Below are 22,477 nucleotides of genomic sequence, written 5' to 3'. Positions count from 1 at the left end.
GATACCCGGATCTTTGCCCAGTCGAAGCACAAAGTTCACTGATAAATTACAACCATTACGCCAGTAATTTTCAGACTTCAGTCGTCCCAAGTTGTCAGTGACATTGACTCAAAAAAAGTCTGCTACTGAGACTTTCTTTCTTTGCCAGTATTGAAATGGGTTTATTCCCCTTCAAGCAGTGCTGACAAATGTTAAAAGACGGGTCGTTACGGATGTCTGGGTGGAGGGCGTGAAACTGTTTCAGTAGTAGACATAATTTTATAAAGTAAAAAATATATTTAAATTCCGTTTCAATAAATTATTCTCGCGCGTGACCTCGGGGCCAACAAGCAGATAAATACTGAATGTGAACCATGGTCTTGAAATGGTTCAGAATCCCTGAGCTGACGCACGTGAAGTTCATATACGCAAACGACATAATTCCTTATGTTCGGACTATATTTCAGAGCGCCCTGAGCATGTAAATGAGAAGGGAATTATTGTATTGCTTTCCAGTGTCGCCATAGAGTTTGTCTGTACCGAAACGGTTATCAACGTACATGGAAATATAAAGAGGAAGTTGTTGCGTGGAAATTGTAAGAGGTATTCCGAACTGAACGACATCCATATTTTTTTTTTTGAAATGGGAAATATTTCAATGTTTGCCAGAATGTGCGTTTGTCGTTACGAACGTTTCAGCCTAAATAAATAATTTCGGAGCTGGAGTTAACAAATTTTGCAGAAAGTCAAGCTGAATATTTTTAAAATTCAGCTCGACCCTTGACCTTTTGAGAAAGGCGCCAATGACGTCAGAGATGTGTGAGGTCAGTAGGAGGGAGTGCCTGACTGGATGACGATGCCATCGCGAAGGATCCCCCCTCTCCTAGCAACCATGGTAACTAGAGGAACTAAGTTAACAGTGGAACTCATTTTGCCTTTGGAATTGTCATATGTGAATGAGAATTTAAATAGCTGAGCACTTTTGCGCAAAGTTCTCCAACATCGTATTCAACCAGATTTGGTTTTTATGTTCTTGAGTTATTTTTTCGTACAAAGGAGAGACAGAATGACGGAGTTATTTTAATAGGCTATCCACAGGGTTGCGAAGGCCCTTAAAGTACAGTGTTTAATACAAATAAATAAATAAATAAATGTAAACGACGATTTCTCAACTATATATTGTGTTGACCACATATCCAGTCGGTTATAGAACTCTGTCCACTGCCGAGGTTAGGTTAACACGGAACTTCGTCTCCACTGCTATAATATCATTATTTCGTGATGGTTAGGTTCAGGGTCAACAGAACCTTTTAACTTTACCAAATGCAAGGATAATTGTGAATGGTGAATTGAGAAAGACGCGAAAGAAGCCGTATTAGCCTAATGTAAGGTTACTGGAACACTATGTTGTAAACTGTGTATTGTCTGATGTACGCGACGTTTCGGAGTTGCCTGTAGGAAATTCTGGAAATAAATTTTTTAGGCCGGTGCTTATACTAGCATGCCTAATTCGTGAAGACAAATGGAAGAAAAATACAACAGAATTTTATTTACTTATTTATTTCGATTATACATTTGGTTTATATTTCACGCCCCAAGTTAGAAATATGGGGTTATATTCTGCTTGTTAAAACAAGTAAGAATTAAAAACAAACACATTTATGAATAGTTTATTGCCAACGATGAATTGAACGATGTCCTTGGTGAAGTTTTTAGAATTTCCTTGAGCTGCCGTTGATCAGGTCCAGAATATCTTGAAGGGTAACACCGTCCAAGAGTTCATTTGCCTTCTCTACGATTAGCTCGATGACAGATGGAAGAACTTGTGGTTTGAGATCTTCGAAAAGTTCCGGCACCAGCTCTGAGATGATCTCATTTACTAGATCACTAATGTCGCCTCCGCCCAGAAGACCTTCAAAGTTAGTCTGAAAGTTTGAAAAGAAGTTGCATTTAGCGTTGTGAATTTCAGAGTTCCAACAATTAAATCATTTTATTTTCTCTGTAACTGACTATGGATCATTCGCGTTTTTTACCTCGAATTTGTACAGCGAACCGTTTAGTAGGCGAAGCATGTGACATTTATATAACCCCGAACTCGAATCAAGATTGTTTCCCGGGACTTCATTATTTGAAAATCATAGAGCATGGCGGTAGCCTAAAAGTCACAAGTGTTTTATACAAACTTAAGACAAAAGATTAAATAACTTCTCAAATTAAAATATTTCTCGCACAGTCGGTAGTGTCTTTATTCTATCCTTTTCCCGATGCTGTTCGTTCCGAGTTTCATGATCATCAGTCGATTAGTGTCTTTAATATTAGCGTCCAAAATGTACACAAAAGATAGGGCGGGCAGACACGCGTGGCTCGTAAATCAGTTTCCGAAGAAGAAACGAGTCTGGCGTTAATTCTTACAGATACGTCGAAGCACGTCTTACAAAATAGACAAACAGATAAATCAGTGACAAATACATTCACACATGATTGAAAATTGCATCTACAGTTTTGAATACCTGAAACTATGCCTATTGATATATGAGAGACCATGCTTTTTACTTGTTACTTAAACTGTCCTGAATCGCGTAATGATTACGATATAAACTACAAGAATGAATATTATAACCTGAATTAAGTCCGAAATTTCCATCAGCGGGTTAATATTAGTGTTAAGCAGACGCTTATGTAAAACATAGTTTTTACATTATGATAATTTCCTTCTTGTAACATTTCTACGTTGTTTCGTTAATTTGACATAAATTCACAGTTTATTTTACACAGAAAAGTGCAAGCAAGATAAATGACCCAAATACTTACTTTTACTCCTGCAATCGTTACATCAAGTTCCAAGGCTTTGACGTAGATGAATGAGTTGCTGGAGCCAAGTGACACTTTACCAGTTACAACTATTCCCTGCACTGACGCTCTGCAATAAAAATATTTATACACGTATCTTAATCACATAATATTCTAATATTTGCTGTTAATTTGGAGTTTCGTGGTTCTGTTTATCTAAGACAAAGGAAAAGCTTTTAAAATCATCCACTTTAAATAATAAACTATAAAATACATTATTTAATTTTTTTGCGAATATATGACGCTTTTCGGAAAATGAACAATGGAAGATATTATTAAGAAGTGATTTCGAAATATGTATGGCACAGTTAGATTTATTTTGGCAATTAAGTCAGTCAAGCATATAACAAAGTCGTGTGCATGTAATTGTTTGTGCAAGATAATAAAAGCTTAGAGAATTGTTTATGGGGAAATCTCTCGGAATGCGGTTTACTTAAAAGACATAGAAAGAGACTGGAAAATTTTATAAAAATAATTCTTAGGACATTAGCCGTAGGCGTTTAATAAAATAAATAAAGCAATATTTGTAAACCTTATTTAAATAGCACTAGCATACTTCTCTCTTCGTAAGTTTATACGGCCATGAAGATGGTAGCATTTGTGAATTTATGAAGTAAATAGTTTATATGGCATCTAATGGCGCTATAATAATGCAAAGATTACTGAAAATCCGTTAGTTGGTTTAAAATATATTAGACACAAGGACATGGTGATGATTATAACTATCTTAAAATATATAATAAGAACTCATAAGAAGGTAATTTAGATGAAGAATAGAGTGTACTTACGAGAAGCGACCTTGGCCGTATATTGGGAGCAGTCCTCCGAGATTTCCCTCGATGTCGTAGTTTTCTCCATGTGCCACGAGCTCAGGAACGGAGACCCCGAACTCCGCATTCAAAAGTAGGAGGTTCGTCTTTATTTTGTCAATTACGAAAGTAGAAACTTTCTCTACCTCGGCATTGTCAATAGTTCCTTTCAATCTACAAACCAATGAAGACAGACTTATTCAGCATTTCCCCTTATGACCTGTGAAAGACACAAGCTATAAAAGGGATTAGATGTCTGAGGGATCTAATCGTGGACTAGTTAGTCGCTGGTCTTTAATGTAGAAGGTCTCGGTTTCGAGACTAGTCTGATCGATAGCAGATTTTCCCCTGTCCTCGCCGCTAATGCAGTATGTTCTTCTTCCTGTGGCTCTACAACCCAGTTTGGGTCTTGGCCACCTCCTTTAGGAGGCTTCTTGATCTAACACTGTGTATTAACCTCAAATGAAACTGATGTTCTCACTGCTGTGAAGTTGTCGATGTTAGTATTCTCAGTTGTGACATTGTAGGTAGATACATACGTTTCGAAGAAATATAATATCTCCGTTTTAAGGGCTACAACTGATAAAACACATGACTGGAAGTATTTTAATGCGACGATTGAATGAGTAAATGTAGTAGTCATAAATGGTTAGATCCAGTGTTGCTGGAACTTAAAGTAATTGCAAAATATAACATTTAAATCCAGAACTTGTTAAATAACGGGAGTGGTAAGTTGGAGAGGGTTGAATTTGAATAGCAAATCCATATTAAATTGACAAAAACTCCTTCTAGCAAAACCCGCAGGTTCAACGCCGACAATTGACAAGAAAGTTTTAATCGTAAATATGTTAAAGAAGGTGTTGAATTATGTAAATTTTTGTCCTATATACTTGATACAAGAAAACACTGGAGAAAGTATAAAAACGAAAAACCATCCGGTGCCGGTAGAAATCTTAGTTCGCGGTGAGCTGAAGATTGTAACGAAGTGGTTGGGAAATATTACATGAACGAATGCGAACCAAAAGTCTCTGACCTAATGACTTTAAAGGGGCCATTTTGTGTACACTGTATACGCGTAATTGATACCCTGCATCTCTGTTGTCCCACTATACAAATCAGAGAGAGCGTGAACGGCAATTACGGGAACGTCCCTTACCTGACGATTGATAGAAAGCTGGGTTTTGTCACTACTCGCTCTGCATGTGTTCATGTGTGCTCCGTACTTAGCGTCAGCGAAGTAGAGAATATATTTGTATTTTTTTTGACAAACAGCCTATGCCACTTTGATCGTGTTTTAAGTCGTATAAATGTTATCTGAACACGTAATCAGTGAAAATTCTACTTACTCTATACCTTCTACATTGAGATCGACGTCAAGGTGTTCAATTTTCAGAGGGTCCAGGACTGGAACACCAAGCTCTTCCGAACCTTCCAAAATGATCTTTCTTACATTTTCATCCAGAAACTTTATAACGGCGTCATCTAGAGCTGCCTTAAATCCTGGCGCTAGAAGAGCTCTTAGTTCGATCTCTAAACAAACATAAACATTCGTAGTAAAGCAACATCACACGCTGCCTCCAGGATCAGGGAATAAAAAAGCTAATCGTAATGAGCACAGAGGAGGGTATCAAAATATCGTTATTCAGAACCCAGGTTAGTCTCAAAACATTCTGCCATTAGAACAACTGACATGAGTTAAATTTTTACGACGGATACTTACCCAGTAGAGAACGTGGTATATTCCGATTGGCGAGAGTATGTGTTGAACTGGCTTTTGGTAGCGAATTCACACCGAAAACTGTTGCAAGGGCAACGATCACTACACACAGTACCTTCATGGTTTTATGTTTCCTTCACTTTGTGAACTGAAACGAACCTGAAACATAAATTATTGGGTTTATAGGCACTTAATATTAACGGTTATAGATCATATTAACTTGATATATTAGTCTAGAACTACAATTACTTAAAATAACAACCCTGATATTGCAGAACCCTTACAAATTTCTTTATCGATAAGCGAATCTATAAAATAATGTTGTGAACTCTCGTATAATGAGTTATAATTAGCCTCTATGTATCTGTTGATTTTTCTGCATAGTTAAAACAATTAACTTTAAAGTGGGGTTAAATTTTCACTTCTGACAGAACTTTAAACTTACGGTTTCATGGTTTTAGGCGAAGTTTCTTACAGTTACACATCATTTGATGCATTATCGTATAATAAACTCAACTTAAAAGTGTCCACATATTTTGTTAGGTATCATCTAAATATCCTTGTTACAGTTTTATTCAATCGGACTATGTAATATAAATAATACAAAGAAAACAAGGACACCGAAGAACACTAAAATACAATAATACTACATCAAATTACAACCTGCCATTTAAACACGCCAGAAAAGCGTCAATGATCTGTGATATCTCAGTGAGGGTTAGACGTTCGGTTTTCGCTTCGAGACAGGTTACTGGAAATTATCCTGGCACAGATTATATTGCAAGCTGATTTAATTTTACGGTTGTTATGAACTTTGTGGTAAAGACAAACACGTCAGTGTTTCCATCGATAATTAATTTCTTCCATCTAGTTCGCTTCGGGTCCGCGGCCTTATTTATGTCGCTTCACAAATTCTGGTTGTCTATAATTTATTTAACCACAGTTGGAAAAGTTAACATTTTTACAATATATATTTTGTGCACAGTATTACTACCTCTTACCCGCCCTCGCTTTTGCCACTTTTAATAAAATGAACAAAGTTTTCGAGACGGTAGCTTGCTGCGCTAAGACGTGGGGGGGGGGGGTGCAGCTGTGTTCGAAACAACATCCCCTTAAAACGTACATGTCCGATAATTTAAATTATGTCGTATGACCTCGTGTGTAATTTTCAAATTTCAGATGTATAGCGTGGGTGATTTTGAGGTCTTTTCTGTTGTAATATGAATGTAATGTTAATTTGAACATATTTAATAAACGTGCTTACATTTACTAGTAATAATTAGATTTGTATGCTGTTATTTGTTATGTACAGTGAGAGACAGATGGGCTGCCGATTTTCGAAAATCCCACTGCTGTTTTACCAGCCACTGATTTTACAAACGCAGCTTTTAAAGATTAGCTGGCTGTAATTTAATTGTTACAAGGTATAGGTCGTAACCTGTGCGAAATTAAAAAAAAATCGTGCCCTTTATTTTCTTAAAGCACTTACCTGGTCTGTAGAGAACTAAGTAAAAAGCATGGATTTCATCATCCTTTTATACGCAGTAATACCCTTCAGCACCTTAGGACGTGGGCAAAATCAATCTCCGTTGCTGTGTTGTTTTAAAGATAACGTTTTACTTACATCAATCAAGATCACTTTTTCAAGGTTTGATAAGATTTCTTAAATATATTGAAGGCTCATGATCAGACGATTGATGTAATCAGTATAAAGAATATCGCGGTGTAAGTGGCACTTAATAAAAATATTTTTTGCAGTGACACCCATTTGTGATAAAGTAAGTTATCTCAGAGCCAACAATGTTTTGTTTTCTACTTTCTGTAATCTAAACCGAACATGGCACAACAAACGATCCTGATGACAGGACATAAATCAGGTGCTACGTGTCGTTACAGCTGGGTTCGAAAGATTAATTCGCACTGGTCAGCGACCGAATCAATGATTAAAGTATTTTCTTTAATGATCTGCCATTTCTAAGAATATTTATCCATACATAAAGATTTTAGTTGATTTTTCTTTGTAGAATCGTTATGCTTTAAAAATAAATAATAATAATACCCTTTTGTAAGTTGTTCTAAACCTGTATTGTAATTTTATTATTATATTATAGGCTCCTATATCCGAGCGGGTTGGGATTTGTATTCATGTCACCACGTCCATACTGCAGAGGTTTTTCACCAGCTGAGCGACTGTCAGCCTTTTAATTAGAAAATAGACCGAAAACGTCCGGACCGAAAATCATTAAGGTTATAAAGTATGTAACTTGAGTCAGGATATGAAAGTTGGGGTTAGATAAACTGATAAATAAGCAAAATCAGTATGAGATTTTGGGTTCTTAGGCGGTGAAGATGTCGGTGTTGGTCTTCTAGGTAGTAATGACGTGTGAACCTACAGGCAGATGTCACCGTTACCGAGGAAACGTCCACACGACGTTGCTACCTAGAAGACCAACATCGATATAAGCAATATCAAATATACGGATAGTCTTATACGCTTTTCGCATAAGTCGACATTCGATGGCCAGTCGTTTAGAATGGGTCTGTGCAGTAACATTTTGTTACATGCTGTTCAGGAACTGCAGGAAATATGCAGAAGTCCGTGCTGAGGTTTATGAGGTTAATCGCCGTATCGTTACCTCGGAGATCCGAAATCATTCCCAGGGAGACCCATCTGAGCTATATGGAGGGCAAATTAGCGTTGGGGCTTTTTTTCGTAGAGCATTGCGCTTTTCACTTGTCAGTTACAACTGCACCTATGCTACATATTTGGTTACCATAATCATCATCATCATCACGGATCGATACGTAGCCCATTTGAAGCCGCAGTACCTAGTGTCTTAGTCTGGTCCCATTCCATTATGTTATACTATACTGGCGAAAGGTCCCGTTTCCCTCCAGAGTGTTTCTAACTTAGTTTATTTTCTATTTGTAGGAATACACAGACCATATACATCTTATATACTGTCGTTGGTCAGTTATCTATTCTTAAAATTATTCATTGTCAGGACTTTTTCCATCGTCTGTTCTTTAAAACCACGACGTTTCGGAGGCTGGACAGAGACTAGCTCTATCTAAGAGACCCAACAGAGTAGGTACCTCTCACCTGAAGATGGAGACAGAACCAGCCTCCGAAACGTCGTGGTTTTAAAGAACAGACTATAAAAAAGTCCTGAGAATGAATAATTTTAAGTGTAAGCTACCGTCGTCAAAACCCTTTAGAATTGAATCAGTTATCTATTGTATACTGCAATTGCACCTAATAGTTTTTGGTTCATGAAATAAACGTTTTCCAAGCAACAAAACAACAGTTGAAACAGCTTTGCGGTGTAAAATCGGTTATGAAAAGTATAGAAACCAGCCCTGGGCCCGATGTAAGAGGACGGAGTGGCAGATAACACAGGATAAAATATTTTGTTGCAAGTGTAGATGGATTGGATATTATAAAACTTAAAAATTGTCATCTCATTTATACTAATGGGAGAATTATAGGAAGACCAAAGAGTCTGATAGCCAGACCCGATCGCAGAATTGTCCATAAAAAGTTATTGATAAAAGGTGTGTTATTGTGTCGTTAGAAAGGAGCTTTATGAATTGGCGTTACTTTGGTCACAGATGAGGTCGAAAGTAAAATAAACTACTGTGATAAAACTCAATTAGATATGGAGAAGTAAAAGAATTTGTTGCTGATAACATAACACAAAACAAGATCAAGGTTTCAGTCTGATAATGGAGACTGAAGGTCAGCCTGACCTTAAAAATGAGTTCAGTAATTTGTATGAGAAGACCATGACAGTAATAAGTGTCACAAAATGGCCCTCAAAGTACGAGTACATAGCTTATTACGGATACATTTATTACATATTTTTACACAACATTACCTTGAAACCGGCACATTGTCTGAAGGCAATGTGCATATGTGTACATATATAGGCATATTAACTAAAGTACTCGCTGGAGGTGAAGGCAGTACGTTCATCTGAAATGTTGGTATTTATTTAGAAGTCTACACGGCGTTGCTACCCAGAAGACTCACATCAACAGAATGGAGTCACTACTTTTTAACACACAGACGATAAGAACTCGGTAAATATTTATCGGAAAGAAAAAAGTTTCAAATAAAAGTTGTAGGGAAACGTAGTTCTAAACGTTTTCACGGCGACGAGTGTGAAGATGGATTATTGACTCTATCATCGCCCTGATGATGGATGCTCCTCTGAAACGTCTGTCATTGTCTACCAGACTACACGGCGCGATACCCCAATTAACAGCCATTTTCTCGAATAAGACTGTGGTTAAAAGTGGTAGAGCTGCTACTTTTAAAAGTCCTTTTCCCAACTTGCACTTCAGTCAAATGATCTTTAGTTTCGTCGGTTTAAATGAGGAAGACGGCCATTTATTCATTCCAACGTGTTGTAAATCTGTCAGGTACTGCCCGCTGCGAAGATCAGCCATCTCTGCTCGTAGGCTATAAAGGAATCTGGACGCACTGATCTTGGATGATTACTTTTCGCTTAAACCATTTTTTATTTATTAATAATCCAAATTATTATCCAGAAATGTTTTCTGCACATGTTTTGACGACGGTTAGACACATATTTTTTCGTTTGTGGCAAGAAAATTCCTGCACACTTAAAATAAAACGTGTTGGCATACCTTGGGAAGGGCTGGTTAAAATCAATACGACGCAGAAATATCGACTCTGGACTCACATCACCATATTCTATAGAAAATTACGTTCGCGAGTTTTTTGTTCTTTGAAAATAAACCTTAATTTTATTGACGTGAAATAAAACGCGTCTGCATGAGTGATGAGGGAACATTTTTTGTAACATGAAATGAACAGCTCAAGAAAAATAACAGCTCCACTGATCGGGACATTCATAAGACCCATTTTGCACGCTTGTATCATATTGCCGGGGTACTAACTCTGCTTATTGGGGCATGCATTTAATCCATGTTAGATACCGAGATCTAAAGGACACAAATGTCACATCAAAAATGCCATTTTAGTTTATGCTGTTAAAGAAGATTAAGTTATCAAGGACAAGAAAGTTGGATAGTGTAAACAAAACTAATAAAATGAAAGATAATACTGCATTTTAAATAGTAAATGACTAGTTATCTGTATTTCATACGTGATACACAACATCAATGCACTACCACTCAAGTTTAAGCACTGATTAGAGTGACGATTATGATAAATCTGACTTGTTTCAGTCGATAAACAATCGGATTCTTGACGATAATAACAGGTGTTTATTAGACGGTACGAAATTATTGTAAATTGTTATGCAATCAACCGAAAAGCAATACGTATTTTCCGGAGTTAATTAAAATTAAATTAAGTTTATTTTGCGAATGGATAGTGCAGATGGAATCATATAATATTTCAAAATTGTATTTCCGGAAGTCTGGAACCTAATATATATTACTGTTGATAATATTTGTAGAATGAGTGAGTGTTTGTCGCCTTCTTATGAAGCTTTCTAGAAGACATAAGTGAAGTGTTTTCGCTCCTTCTCGACAGATTTTTGAAGAGATTAAGTTTACTGCTATAGTTCTTTTTGCTGTCCACTACACCGATCAACAAGCTACAAGACCGCCATCTATCGCCACGGAAGCCTCAAAGCCTATAAGTTTACTACTCTGTCCCCAAATTGCTTATTTATTATGACTACCAGCAGGGAGGCCTTTAAGGAGCCCAGGTGAGGCTAGAAAATGACGAATTTTTACGTACATATGTAAGGGTCTAAATGTTGCGTTGATAAATATTTTATTTTATTATTATTACCGCCGTGAATTCGCATAATGAATTAAACTATAGTCAAGAACAGCACAGCGGTTAACATAAATTGGGCTTGTACTATAAACCAGGCAATGATCGCATAACAAATACACCATGTGAACGTTGCTGCTGAGTCGGTAGCATCCCTGCTTCGTATTTTGGAAGTCTGTGCTTCAAATATCGGCCCAGAAACTCGTTGTATTCTCTGTCCTTCCAGACAGATGGTACGATAATTCCTTTAATTAGGCTATTACAGGTTCCTTCCATGTATTCTTTCATTTTATTACTCATTAACCAACCGGTGATTCGACTCTAATAATTATTCTGGATTACCGACGGCATCGTTAAATAACGTTAATTAAAAGAAGTCTGTTGCATAAACCCTGAACAAAAGATGGCTCTAAATTTCGTCGAGAGAGGATTGAAGCAGACACAAGTAGACCTATGTTCCGCGAATTATGTGTGTGCATGTGTCAAGGTAGATTTACCATCTTATTTAATTTTAAATACTCATATATTCATCTGTTCAGATGGATCCGAAGAAGGAACGTACAAAGATTGACAACACTACAAGAGATCAGTAGCATAAATAAAAATAAAAATATCCTTCGTCAGCACTCCATAAATGCTTTGTCATTAGTATCAAGACATATGAAAGACTATTACGTAATAACTATGATAATTTTATCATTACTTTGTGTACATTACACTGCAGGGGAATCGCGTTACAGAACCATCATTTCGTTACCTTGAGAAGGGATGACGACACTTAGGATGAACAAAATTACGATGGAAAGACCAAAGCTATTTTAGGATTTACAAGAACATGCATATACAATCTGAAACTATAAAGATAGTTATCTTCTGTGATGTGGCGGCGTGTGGTGTGGTAGAAGTTTGCCGACATTTCAGAGGTGCTTGCTGTATCTGTTATCAGAAATAAGAGTAAGCCGCTCGCGATGATGGAAGTAGCAAGCACCCCAGAAACGTTGGTACCAATGGCACTACAAACCAGAAGACAGCCATCTTCACACGCGCAGCCGTGAAAACATGAAACTGATATATCCATTAATAATAATACTGCGGTAAGGCCTGTGTTCTGATACACATAAAGTTAGTCATACCTCCCTGTAATTGGCATAGCACCGATTATTCATGGCATCCAACAAACAAATGGATATTCCGCTTACAACATTGGAAATGGAAACTAACGAAAAATCATTAATTTATACTACTGCAGCAAAATTGTATCTTCACTCTTCTGCTAAGCCCGGTTTAAAATGTGGGTCCTGATACCTGAATTATCGCGATGCTTGACAGAATTGTTTCTTTCAGAAAATTAATTTTACGTATTGCCTCAGTTCGTGTATGAGACATGTTTGATCAAGTGCAAGGCGATTTTCTTGTATTTTGGAGATACACAGTTGTACTGCAATTTCGAATTGTTTCTGTCACTTAGGCAAATGTCAGGATAGTACTTGGTACAGTCACAACCGTAATATGAGGCTTCAGATTCTCACGGTTATGATCTGTTAGATGCAAATATTCATTCGACATATTTCTAAAGTTTAAATTTATTATTTCAAATTATATTAAATTTTGTTTAGCATTTCTAAAAAAAACAGAAATACGGAAGTTGTTGTAGGTCTTAAAGTTTCTATTTAAAATGATATTGTTGAAAAATAACTATGTTTCAAAAGGCAGATTATTTCATACAGATTTGCTTTGCATGTCGTCTTTTAAATAATAAGAGGAAATCATATTGTCATGGGTATTATAAGCAAATATTCTATTGACAGTATTTTTTTTAGACATTTACGTATTACAGTTCGAAATACAAAACTCGCAACAGACATGTATACTAATAAGCAAGGTTAATGTGGTCGGTTCAGTTATTGGTCAAGCTTATGATAAATCTTGAACATGACTTAAAAGCTAAAGAAATGTGAGGAGAACTGGAAAGTAATTCAGTTGCTTATGTCGAGACGCAGTCCTTATTTACTACTTAAAATTTAAATTCGTTGCAGCAGCCACATTCTTTGGCTTATGTATCTTGTGATACATATGCATAATTCACACTCTGTGACCCATGTAACAGGTTATAATTTCCTTTTCAACAGCTTTCAACGAGACAAACAAGAAATGCAAGTAAGTAAATGAACTTAATCACTAAATCGATATGGGAACCATTTGAACAAACAAAGCTAAGAGTACGCAGAGGTCACTGAAGGCCAAGACAGTCATTACCATTTTCTTTCAGTCGCCCTGACATGAAAGCACGTTACATGATAACTTGGTTTCTATGTACTTTTAAGGCCCAGAATTAACTCCAACGTTCATGTTCGTGTTATCTATAAGTGTTTGTGCCTTCACTTTGTCAATCTATCATGGTTATTGTCCCTGTAGTAACATTGGCAGTCTCAGTGTTAAGTAGGTCGAAATTTTTTTTCAACTGTATAGGTTATATAGAGTCAAATGTTAGGATAATACATTGAAAAAGATGTAAAAGTAAACGACCGTGGCCTATTTTAAAGCGATATCCCTATGCATGACTATACTGACAAGAAAGTCATGATAAACTAAGGTTGGCTGTGTACTGGGATTCATAATCTGTAATACGACTCGAAGTTTGATGCAACTTAAAGCAACGGAGTTAATATTTACACTATCACCGCACTGTGTTTGTCTGTCCGTCGAGTAAAATGCAGATATCAAAATTATAGGCACCACTGCTTAGCGATATTTGTGAATCCAAGTCACGGGACCCCATGCCTCCTGTCACCGAGCATAGTGACTCTTATCGTCCCGATGTCGATACTAGATTCCAAATATAGCGTCGACGCGCTACCGACGCCGTGCGACGTGACGCTGATCGACGCTAAGCCGAATGACGCGACTGCGACCCACGAGACGCTGAGCCATGTTGATTTTTGCAGACCGTAAGATTGTCTTAAAGACTTCACGCTGTTTCTGGGAATGTTCCCACTGTGTCGACGTACATGACAGAACGTCTCTCAACGTTTCGCTTGTGACGCATTTCTGCATTCACAATAGACCACTCTCAACCTCCCGAAAACATTATTTTTTACTAATGAGAATGTTTGGTAGTAGCAGTAACGATCAGAGTTTGGGAAACAGTGGCACGACTTTGCTACTATGGCATCTGCAAATTAATCAAAGCCACTAGGCAAAGCCTCTGCACCGAACAAGTGATCGATTCTATACAGTGATTGATTGCCTGAAAAGAGTTTTTTCGCGCAGCGTCATAAACTGGCCATCACCACAAAGAGACAGAAGAGGGCAATTAAATTCGAATTTAATCTCCGCCCTCTGTGACACGTTAACCCTGGTTCGTACAGACAATGGAATGTGCCGGGTAGGTGGGAACTGATCTGCTTTTGTGGAGAAGTGTTACTGCGAATCATATCGAACTTGTCTTGACGTCAGTTTTTCATATCGCACAGAATGTAACATATTCTAGGAAGGATTGTTTAATTTCATTCGAGTTTCAGTGCAATGCAGAATGGGATTCGTTTTTTCCGTGACAATTTTACGGAAATTTCAAAGTGGATGTTTTAGTTCTCATTGACCACGTTAAGGAAACGAAGCTCTTAGCTTCAGATTCACTTGATATTGATAGCATTTGAGGAATATTAAGGTGGGAGATAATGTCGTAATAACCACAAGACGTTTGACAGGTCGTCCGTAGCAATCACATTATGATGATTATAATAATAATAATAATAATAAAAATAAAAATAAAATAATATAATACATGTAATACATATTAAAAACAAAATGTATCCCGGAAATAGCTGCTGCCCTATGTACCTTAGGGACAAGGTCTGTCTCGGGTACATTAAAGTACATACCCCATAAAGTGGTGAAGAGATGGGATAATAACAATAACAACAGCAACAACAATCTTCAAGCAACGTAACTAGTCCGTTCAGAATACGATATGATCTATCCTTTAGTGTTTAATTGTTCTTATACTTCTCAGTTCTATGGTTTGCACTGTAGAAATTTATTTGTAGCCAGTCTTCTTACACATCCTATAGCGTTTACAATATTTTATTCTGTATTCGTCTGTTTTCTAGTTAATTGTCAACTAACTATTTTGCTAACATTTTGATAGAAGAAAGCAAAAGTTCTTTCAACGCCGCTCACTGGACACCATCTTAACCCTGTTCAATGTACCTGCGATTCTCAACATTTAATCTCAGTAAAATTCATCTTAATATTATCCTCCAATTTCTTTAATTGTCTTCCAAAAGATTTCTGCACTAAAATAAAATGAACGTTTTTGGTCATCAATTCTAACCATATCCTGGGTTTCTTGACCTATATGTTGTAATAATTCTAGATGACCTGCAATAACGCATTTCCTCGTTATGTAATACCCTCAGTTGTTCACTTGCTTCCTCTTTGGGTCCAGATATTTGTCTTTTAACACTTGTAATCTGTGTTCTTGTTTAAACAGTATGAAATCACATTTTACATCCACACGAAACAGCTGGTAAAATTTGTCTTTAAAGTGAACTATTAAACCTTGCCACAGGTGTATGTTAGTTCCATGAATTAGAGTCCTTGAAAATGGTATTTACTAAGTATTCTGGTAGCCATAAGCCTTGAGGAAAGATTTCACTCTCTAGTAACAGAACCCGAAATGCCAAAACTATTAACATTTGCCACTCGGAGACGATCGTGAGCCATTTCTATCCAACTTCCATATTAACAATATATGAACCTGAGAAGTATATTAATGTTATCATCACATTTATTTCCACCCGACTTCACAATCTATTTACTTAATAATAATTGTATGCTATCCTCCCACACCCGTCTTGATGTTCCAAGTTGATGTTTACCATTAGCTTTCCCGGCTAAAATTTTGCAAGCGTTCTTCCTCTACCGACACTCAAAACTGCATGTCCTCTTTATCATGACTCGAAAAGTCACTCTATTAGACACTGAAAACGCGAGACAGGTAAAAATATGGCAATGTTTACCATAATATATTTATTTTTTAAAAGAAACGAAAAGATGTCACCAGTTTTAAATAGCAATTTTTGTAATTTGTTGCGAAAATTTATATCCTTTTAGAAATCTAAATTAATAAAAATTAGACTGCTGTCCGGCAGCGATGAGTGGACCATCGGTTGAGAAACACAGCCGAATCACCGTGCAATCATTCCTTCTGTTGTATGAACTTGATAGGCAAGTTGTGAGAGGCGGTAGGACTCCTTGGAGGAAAGAAAGGACTGTTGGAAGGATCGCTCCGGTCTTCACAAGATAGCATCAAGGCTCCAATAGAGTTTGCAATCGGCACTTGCAGAGTCCAAATAATCTATCACCATCTTAGACCATTCGACTGTCCACATCAGTAGGCAGTTGCTCGCAGCCTGTATGCAATTTAGATTAAGCACTTACTGGAATAAAATTCTATCACATGCTTCATTTGAAGCCCAACAAAACAACGTACCTTCCCTGCATTTAAATCTTAATAGCAGTCTTTACTCTACAACTCACAAATTATAGAATATATCGTAATGGAATATAAAGTTCGTTACTGAATACATTTTCCAGATAACAACGGGAGTGTGCCATAATCCAGGATTTAATTTTAGCTTAAACACACAGCAGCGTTGCAGAACGGAGTTGACTGGGTGTTTGTATCAGCTGTTCACACTTTCCTTCATTGCTGTGTACTTTCCGCAGAAACTGATCACACATGTATGGTTAACATAATTGTGAAAATTTCAATTTCAGAATTCTGTTTTGGTAACTGAATAAGATCAACATGAAAAAGTTAAGGACCGAATAATCGTTTTTGTGTCCCAGCACAACACTGTGAAGGTATATAAGGGACGTGGTGGAAAGTCTCCTTGCATTTTAAAACAAAAAATACTCAGAAAAAATATGAAACTAAAGTTGGCCTAACCGTTAAAGGGGCTAGTACGTATTGATCACACGCCTAAAACGTCACTGTTATTGTAACTTGCAAAAGTGAAATCCGGGCGATCGAGAGGATTGTGCTATCTTGACGTATCAAATTATTGGTTGTAAAAAACTTGCTCTGCTGCGCCTTGCATTTTATAGTAACTGTTTCTGTTTGTATCTTTTAATCAGTCCAATATTTAAACATTGAAACCTTTACCCTTGGTTCAATGTCGGTCAGAGAAGAGAAAGTGTAGAAAGAGTTAAGTGAGAAACAATTTTTTTTACATGTGGTCAACCCGGTACAGGGTCCCTCTCTTCTGGCGCTGCCTCGCCAGTATAAACGTGTCGCAGAACGTCAGACTAATGTATTTTACATATTAAATCACTGCAGTGAAGCTAAAAGAGGGATAAATAAGTTTAATATACAATTAATGACCGTCTATAACCAACGCGAGGTTTTAAGAGTTACAACACTAAATAAAACGTCAAGGATTAAAGTAAAGCAATGGCTATGAATTAAATATATATTTATTGGCAATTAGAAATATATCATGTGCAAGAGCACGCACCCAAATTTGATAACAGATCTATCTATATATGATTGATTTCACTGGAAATTAAATATTTCTTTAAGCCACTTGTTCTTAAATTCGGTAGGCCACTTTCTAGGTATCAAATCTAAAACTTCTTGACGATGGTGAAGAGTCAATTGAATAAAAATTTACTTGGATATTATCAATCGTCTAGTAAATATAAAACGTAAAACGATGTTTCGGAGATGGGACTCTATCTCCGTCTTCAGGTTCCTACACAGTTGGGCCCACTAGATAGAGCTAACCCTATCTCCGAAACGTCGTTTTACGTTTTATATTTACTAGACGATGGATAGTATCCAAGAAAATTTTTATTCAATTAACTTTCTAGGTGTTCTCTAAATAAAGCAATTACCATGGGGCGCCGGGGATACAAAAAGTAGAAAGTGTGTGTAACTCCAAATTAGGGCTATGAGTAAGAAGCACGCGAAAAAATGTTTTAAGATTCAGGGGCAGGTCGGATAATTAAAGATCCCTTTTTGGTTACAAATTGTTAATAATTTGTAGTTGACTGAGCATGTTTGGAGTAGTGCTGATTACGAAAGTTGTATATATTTAGGTTGCCAAGATTATAATAATTCTAGTGGTCCCTTCCACCATGCAAATAATATTGAGTGTGATGACAGTTTGACAAGAACTTGAGAATTTTCGTGTTATGATTTATCATAGTACTGTCGCTATTGTCAATATGCGAGATTATCAGATCGATTACATTAGCATATGGATATTTTAAGATTGTGGAAGAATTCTGTACAACATGACATATATCGATTACATGGCACATTTGGAATTGCTAAGTAAGACATTAAATAGATAATATAAATAATAGGTATGAAACTATTTACAGTTCCATTCTGTAAAAATAGAAAAAAAATTCATGCACCATTTTGATAACAGAGATGTCAGAATCGTTTTCATATGTTCACTATATCAAAATGGTTCTGAGGTCCACGCAACATCCTATGCAGCGGATACATGGGACTCCTACGGGTAATGGCGGCTGAAATTTCAGATTAAGAATGCTTGGAGATGTTTCTATGTGCACTTGTGGCTTAGAGTTAAACATAAAAATAATTGTGCTCTTTTAAATGTAGATATATACATTGAATATTTTATTAAAACATAATGTTCATTTTCATAAATTAGAATGCAGGAAATAATCTAAATATAAACATCGATAATAAATGCTTTGTTTGGCTATGAAATCAGTTTCTCACACTTCAGGAGGGATTTAGATTGACATCATCTGAGAACAGGGCACTTAGAACAGAGCCAACAGACGGACAGACATACGAATATATAGGTAGACGGGCAGATGAAATATAGAGAAAGGAAAAATATGCGTATAGGCCTGCATACACAAAAAGATTTTGGCATAAAGGAGAGAATGTGGTATTATTATGCAAGAGGTGTATCTGTTCTGTGCAGTAGGCTACAAATGAACTGACAGTACAGCCGAAAGCATCGTCCGATTTTCTAGCATAGAGCACGCTGCTGCCGGTAATAAACCGCGCTGCAGCTGCTGGTATTAACAAGCCCATTAAAGCATCCGAAGGTGCTGAAATGTCTTGGCCTGAATTTCCCAGAGGCGTACTACTTCCGCCTATGCTTCTTCTCATACCTGATCATCAATATGGAAACACAGAATGTTACAGAAATTTGTATCAGTCAAGTGTCGTAGGTAGTTATTCTGAAAGTTTTTATGAGCGTATTGATATCTGTCGGTACCAGTTATTCTGCAGTATCTTCGTTACGTTTACGAACGTTTTTCTCGCCGCTTTGAGGAAACAAATGCATATTTTCTCCGTTCTCATCCCTTAAACTTCGTAGAATTATCCAATATTACGATCAAGAAATTTAATAAACTAAAACTATGTCACAGGAACTTGGGTAAAATGTACATTTCAAACAAAGACAGGATGTGATGCATAAAAGATTTTTTAACAAATTTTATATTTCAATTATTCAATTCAATTATGTCACTCAAACATGATGCAGATATAGATAAAAAAGTACATACTTGCTTTAAAAGTAGATCAACGCAAGAAACAAATAGGATTTTATTAACTAGTGTCAGTAAATTTTCTATTTTATTAAAGTCAAACTTGGGTTTTATCGACGAGAAACGAAAGCAAGATACGATATGCTGAAATTACACTTTTAAGATGTGTCAAAGGATGTACTCCTTTTCATTTTAGAGCTGGTGTTTATATATTTCTAAATAATTAAAAAATGTCAACAGTGTATCTGAAAAGAGTAACGTCAATATTGCGAAAACATATTTTGAATTAAAGTACACGAAGATGAAGTGATATTTTTAGACCTCGTAAATATTGAACTGAAAATAAACGTAGTTCAGAAATTAGCGTGTTTGAAGTGTTGACATGTTAACATTTGTGTTTTAATTAAGAAGAATAATTAACTCTTGTTGCAATACTTGAGACAGCATTTTGCAAAATATAAATTATTCTGTTGGAAAGTAGGCTACGGTTAACAGTTCCCTGAATTTCACGTGTTTATTGCCTCTAACACGGCTTTATTGAACGGTATGTTCCCCTGCGAATTAGAGCCGAAAGTTACAAAAACCGCTGTACTGCCCAGACAGCTCACGCAGCATTGTTCACTGTTAACACTGAAAAACTAATAGAAAACATGGAAGCAGCGTTTGTAGTAATTAGTTCAGTCAGACGGCCATGGTTTATGGACCTAGTGCGAGAGGAAAACTGCCCATTTTCACTCAGATCATAATGAAGTGCTCTAGCGTGACATTTTTTTCGTTGTAAACATAGGGAAATACTGTATTTTATTCATCCATATTTCGCCCTTCTGTGAAATAAACTCACAGTTGACAGACAAATTTAAAAGAAAAAGTACAATTTATAACGTGGACTACAAAAAACAGTCCAAAGACAAAACAAGGAGTGATTCTCTAAAAAAATATAACAATGGCTGATCCATTTATAATGGATCAGCCATTAGCGAGGTTTGGCAACTATAAAGTAGCTCAAGGGTCGATAAAAATATATTCAACCTTAGGTCGAAACGCGTTGTTCCCATTTGCGATACACTAATAGCTATATTATAAATTGTGTAAATTGCGATAAACTAGAACACTGGCAGAAACATACATCGGAATGCTACAATGCACGTTTGACGAAAGGATAATATTAAAACGGATCTGAAGGAAATAGGGTGTATGGTTGTGGACTGGATTTATCTGACTTAGTATATTGTCCAGTGTAAGACTCTTGTGAAAACGGCAATGAACTTTCAGATACCACAAAGGTCGAAAACTTTCATGACCACCTGAGAAACCATTTGGTTGTCAAAAGTACTCCACCGCATGGCGTCATTTTCCTTTCTTTGGTTAATAAAAGTAATTTTGAGACCATAATGATAAAACTGTTGTCTTAAAGATTCTCTTATCAGTTTTATTTATCGTTAGAAATATTCTCATCCACTACAGAACATGTTATCTACTATGTTATTTCGAGACTGGTGAGAGTTTATAGTAGCTTTCTGTCCGCCCATCCAGGATCTAGACGACGTCTCATGTCTTCTGCTCTCCTGTCCTCACTACTAATTTCAAGTACCACTTACAAACAGGCCGGCTTCCTGTCTTTGCACACGGCCTGTGTTTTGTTGTAGGAAATCAACTTGACGCAGCAGCAAAAGTGTCACGTATTTTTATCGTTTTACAAACATTTTTGGAGAAAAGAAGGGTGACGTAAGTGAAGAAGTGAATGTTACAGAAAACCGCACAGTTTGTACCTTACGCCTAATTTTGTTAAGATGCACCGGGTACTGGTTGGGGAAACCTGAAGGGAAGAGACCGCTGGGGAGACCTAGACGTAGATGGGAGGATAATATCGGGCGGGATCTATGGGAGATAGGATTTGAAGGAGACTGGATTTTGTTAGCCCAGGACAGGGTCCGGTGGAGGGCTTTGGTTAATTCGGTGATGAACCTTCGGGTTCGGTATGCCATCTAGTTAGTTAGTTAGCTTAATTCAATATGGATACGTAGGGAGGTTGTGTAGCACGCATGGGAACTTCAGAAATATTCACAACACTTCGGACACAAAGCTCCAAAAGAAGATTTCACTTGGGGAACAATGCCATCAGTTGAGAAACGAAAATGAGAGATAATGGTCATGGATCTGTGAGATACTGAATAGTATCAGAGATATGAAGTTCTAAGTGCGGTGAAGATACGGACTGTGGTCTACTGGGTTATTACTTTGTGTAGAAGGTAACTATTTACAAGACTACACGACATCACAATCTGTAGAATGAAAGTACTAATTGTTATGTTACTTGTTACAACCCATATGAATAATGAATACAAGAAGTTAGGTTAATGTAAGCAGTTGTCATGTCGATTCAATATCAACAGTTTCCTGTGATTTGCCAACAACAGACGAGTCGCCTGGAGCAACATCACTCATCAACAATCACAGTTCTATCCGATACCCTTCAAACAACATGCAAACGCTATGAACATGTGCTTGTACCTAAAAAATTATAGAAAACTCGTACAAGACGGACAAATTATTGTGTAAACCTTTTCAATTATCGGGACATATCTCAGTCGGTTAACACATCCCTCAATAAGTATATAACGTACCTCCGAACAAGAATTTCCAATGCATGAATCGGTAGCTCTAACACCAACGCAGCGGTGTTTGTTGCTAATTAAAAACAGTTACAAAGTTATTATTAGTAAGGTGAAAACAAGATTATATTCTGACATACCAGAATAGCCGTAAGGGATGATAAGTAACGCGTGGGATCCATTGCTT

At 36.8% G+C, this 22,477-nt stretch overlaps 2 protein-coding genes across 2 annotated transcripts in view; one reads left to right on the top strand and one right to left on the bottom strand.

Annotated features, from left to right (window-relative positions):
• Positions 1 to 1,523: 1,523 nt before the first annotated feature.
• LOC110831964 (uncharacterized) lies at positions 1,524 to 5,539 on the bottom strand. The gene is made up of 5 exons (XM_022068528.2): positions 5,359 to 5,539; positions 4,985 to 5,168; positions 3,618 to 3,812; positions 2,791 to 2,899; positions 1,524 to 1,904 (listed from the first exon to the last, which is right to left on the bottom strand). The coding sequence occupies exons 1-5, from the start codon at positions 5,474 to 5,476 to the stop codon at positions 1,692 to 1,694; spliced, it is 819 nt and encodes a 272-aa protein (XP_021924220.2). The 5' UTR covers positions 5,477 to 5,539; the 3' UTR covers positions 1,524 to 1,691.
• Positions 5,540 to 10,768: 5,229 nt separating this feature from the next.
• The window catches only part of LOC110831950 (acetylcholinesterase), a 322,930-nt gene continuing 311,221 nt past the window's right edge, over positions 10,769 to 22,477 (top strand). The window contains exon 1 of the mRNA XM_087355399.1: positions 10,769 to 11,060. The gene's annotated coding sequence lies outside the window, so the exon portion shown is untranslated. The remainder of the gene's footprint in view (positions 11,061 to 22,477) is intronic.

This window comes from Zootermopsis nevadensis, unplaced genomic scaffold (assembly GCF_977971745.1).
Source record: "Zootermopsis nevadensis isolate Lab colony 2312 unplaced genomic scaffold, Znev_1.0 Znev_ptg000024l, whole genome shotgun sequence".
Taxonomy (NCBI): domain Eukaryota; kingdom Metazoa; phylum Arthropoda; class Insecta; order Blattodea; family Termopsidae; genus Zootermopsis; species Zootermopsis nevadensis.
The sequence above is the reverse complement of the archived record's forward strand: the minus strand, read 5'-3'. Positions and strand labels throughout refer to the sequence as shown.

Bases quoted from the DNA above. Each gene is read 5' to 3' on its own strand.
- LOC110831964 (XM_022068528.2), bottom strand. From the start codon at position 5,476: ATGAAGGTACTGTGTGTAGTGATCGTTGCCCTTGCAACAGTTTTCGGT. The intron at 5,169-5,358 runs GTAAGTATCCGT...ATGTTTGTTTAG, and splicing joins TATACCACGTTCTCTACTGG to AGATCGAACTAAGAGCTCTT. The intron at 1,905-2,790 runs GTAAGTATTTGG...TCAAACTTTCAG, and splicing joins TAACGATTGCAGGAGTAAAA to ACTAACTTTGAAGGTCTTCT.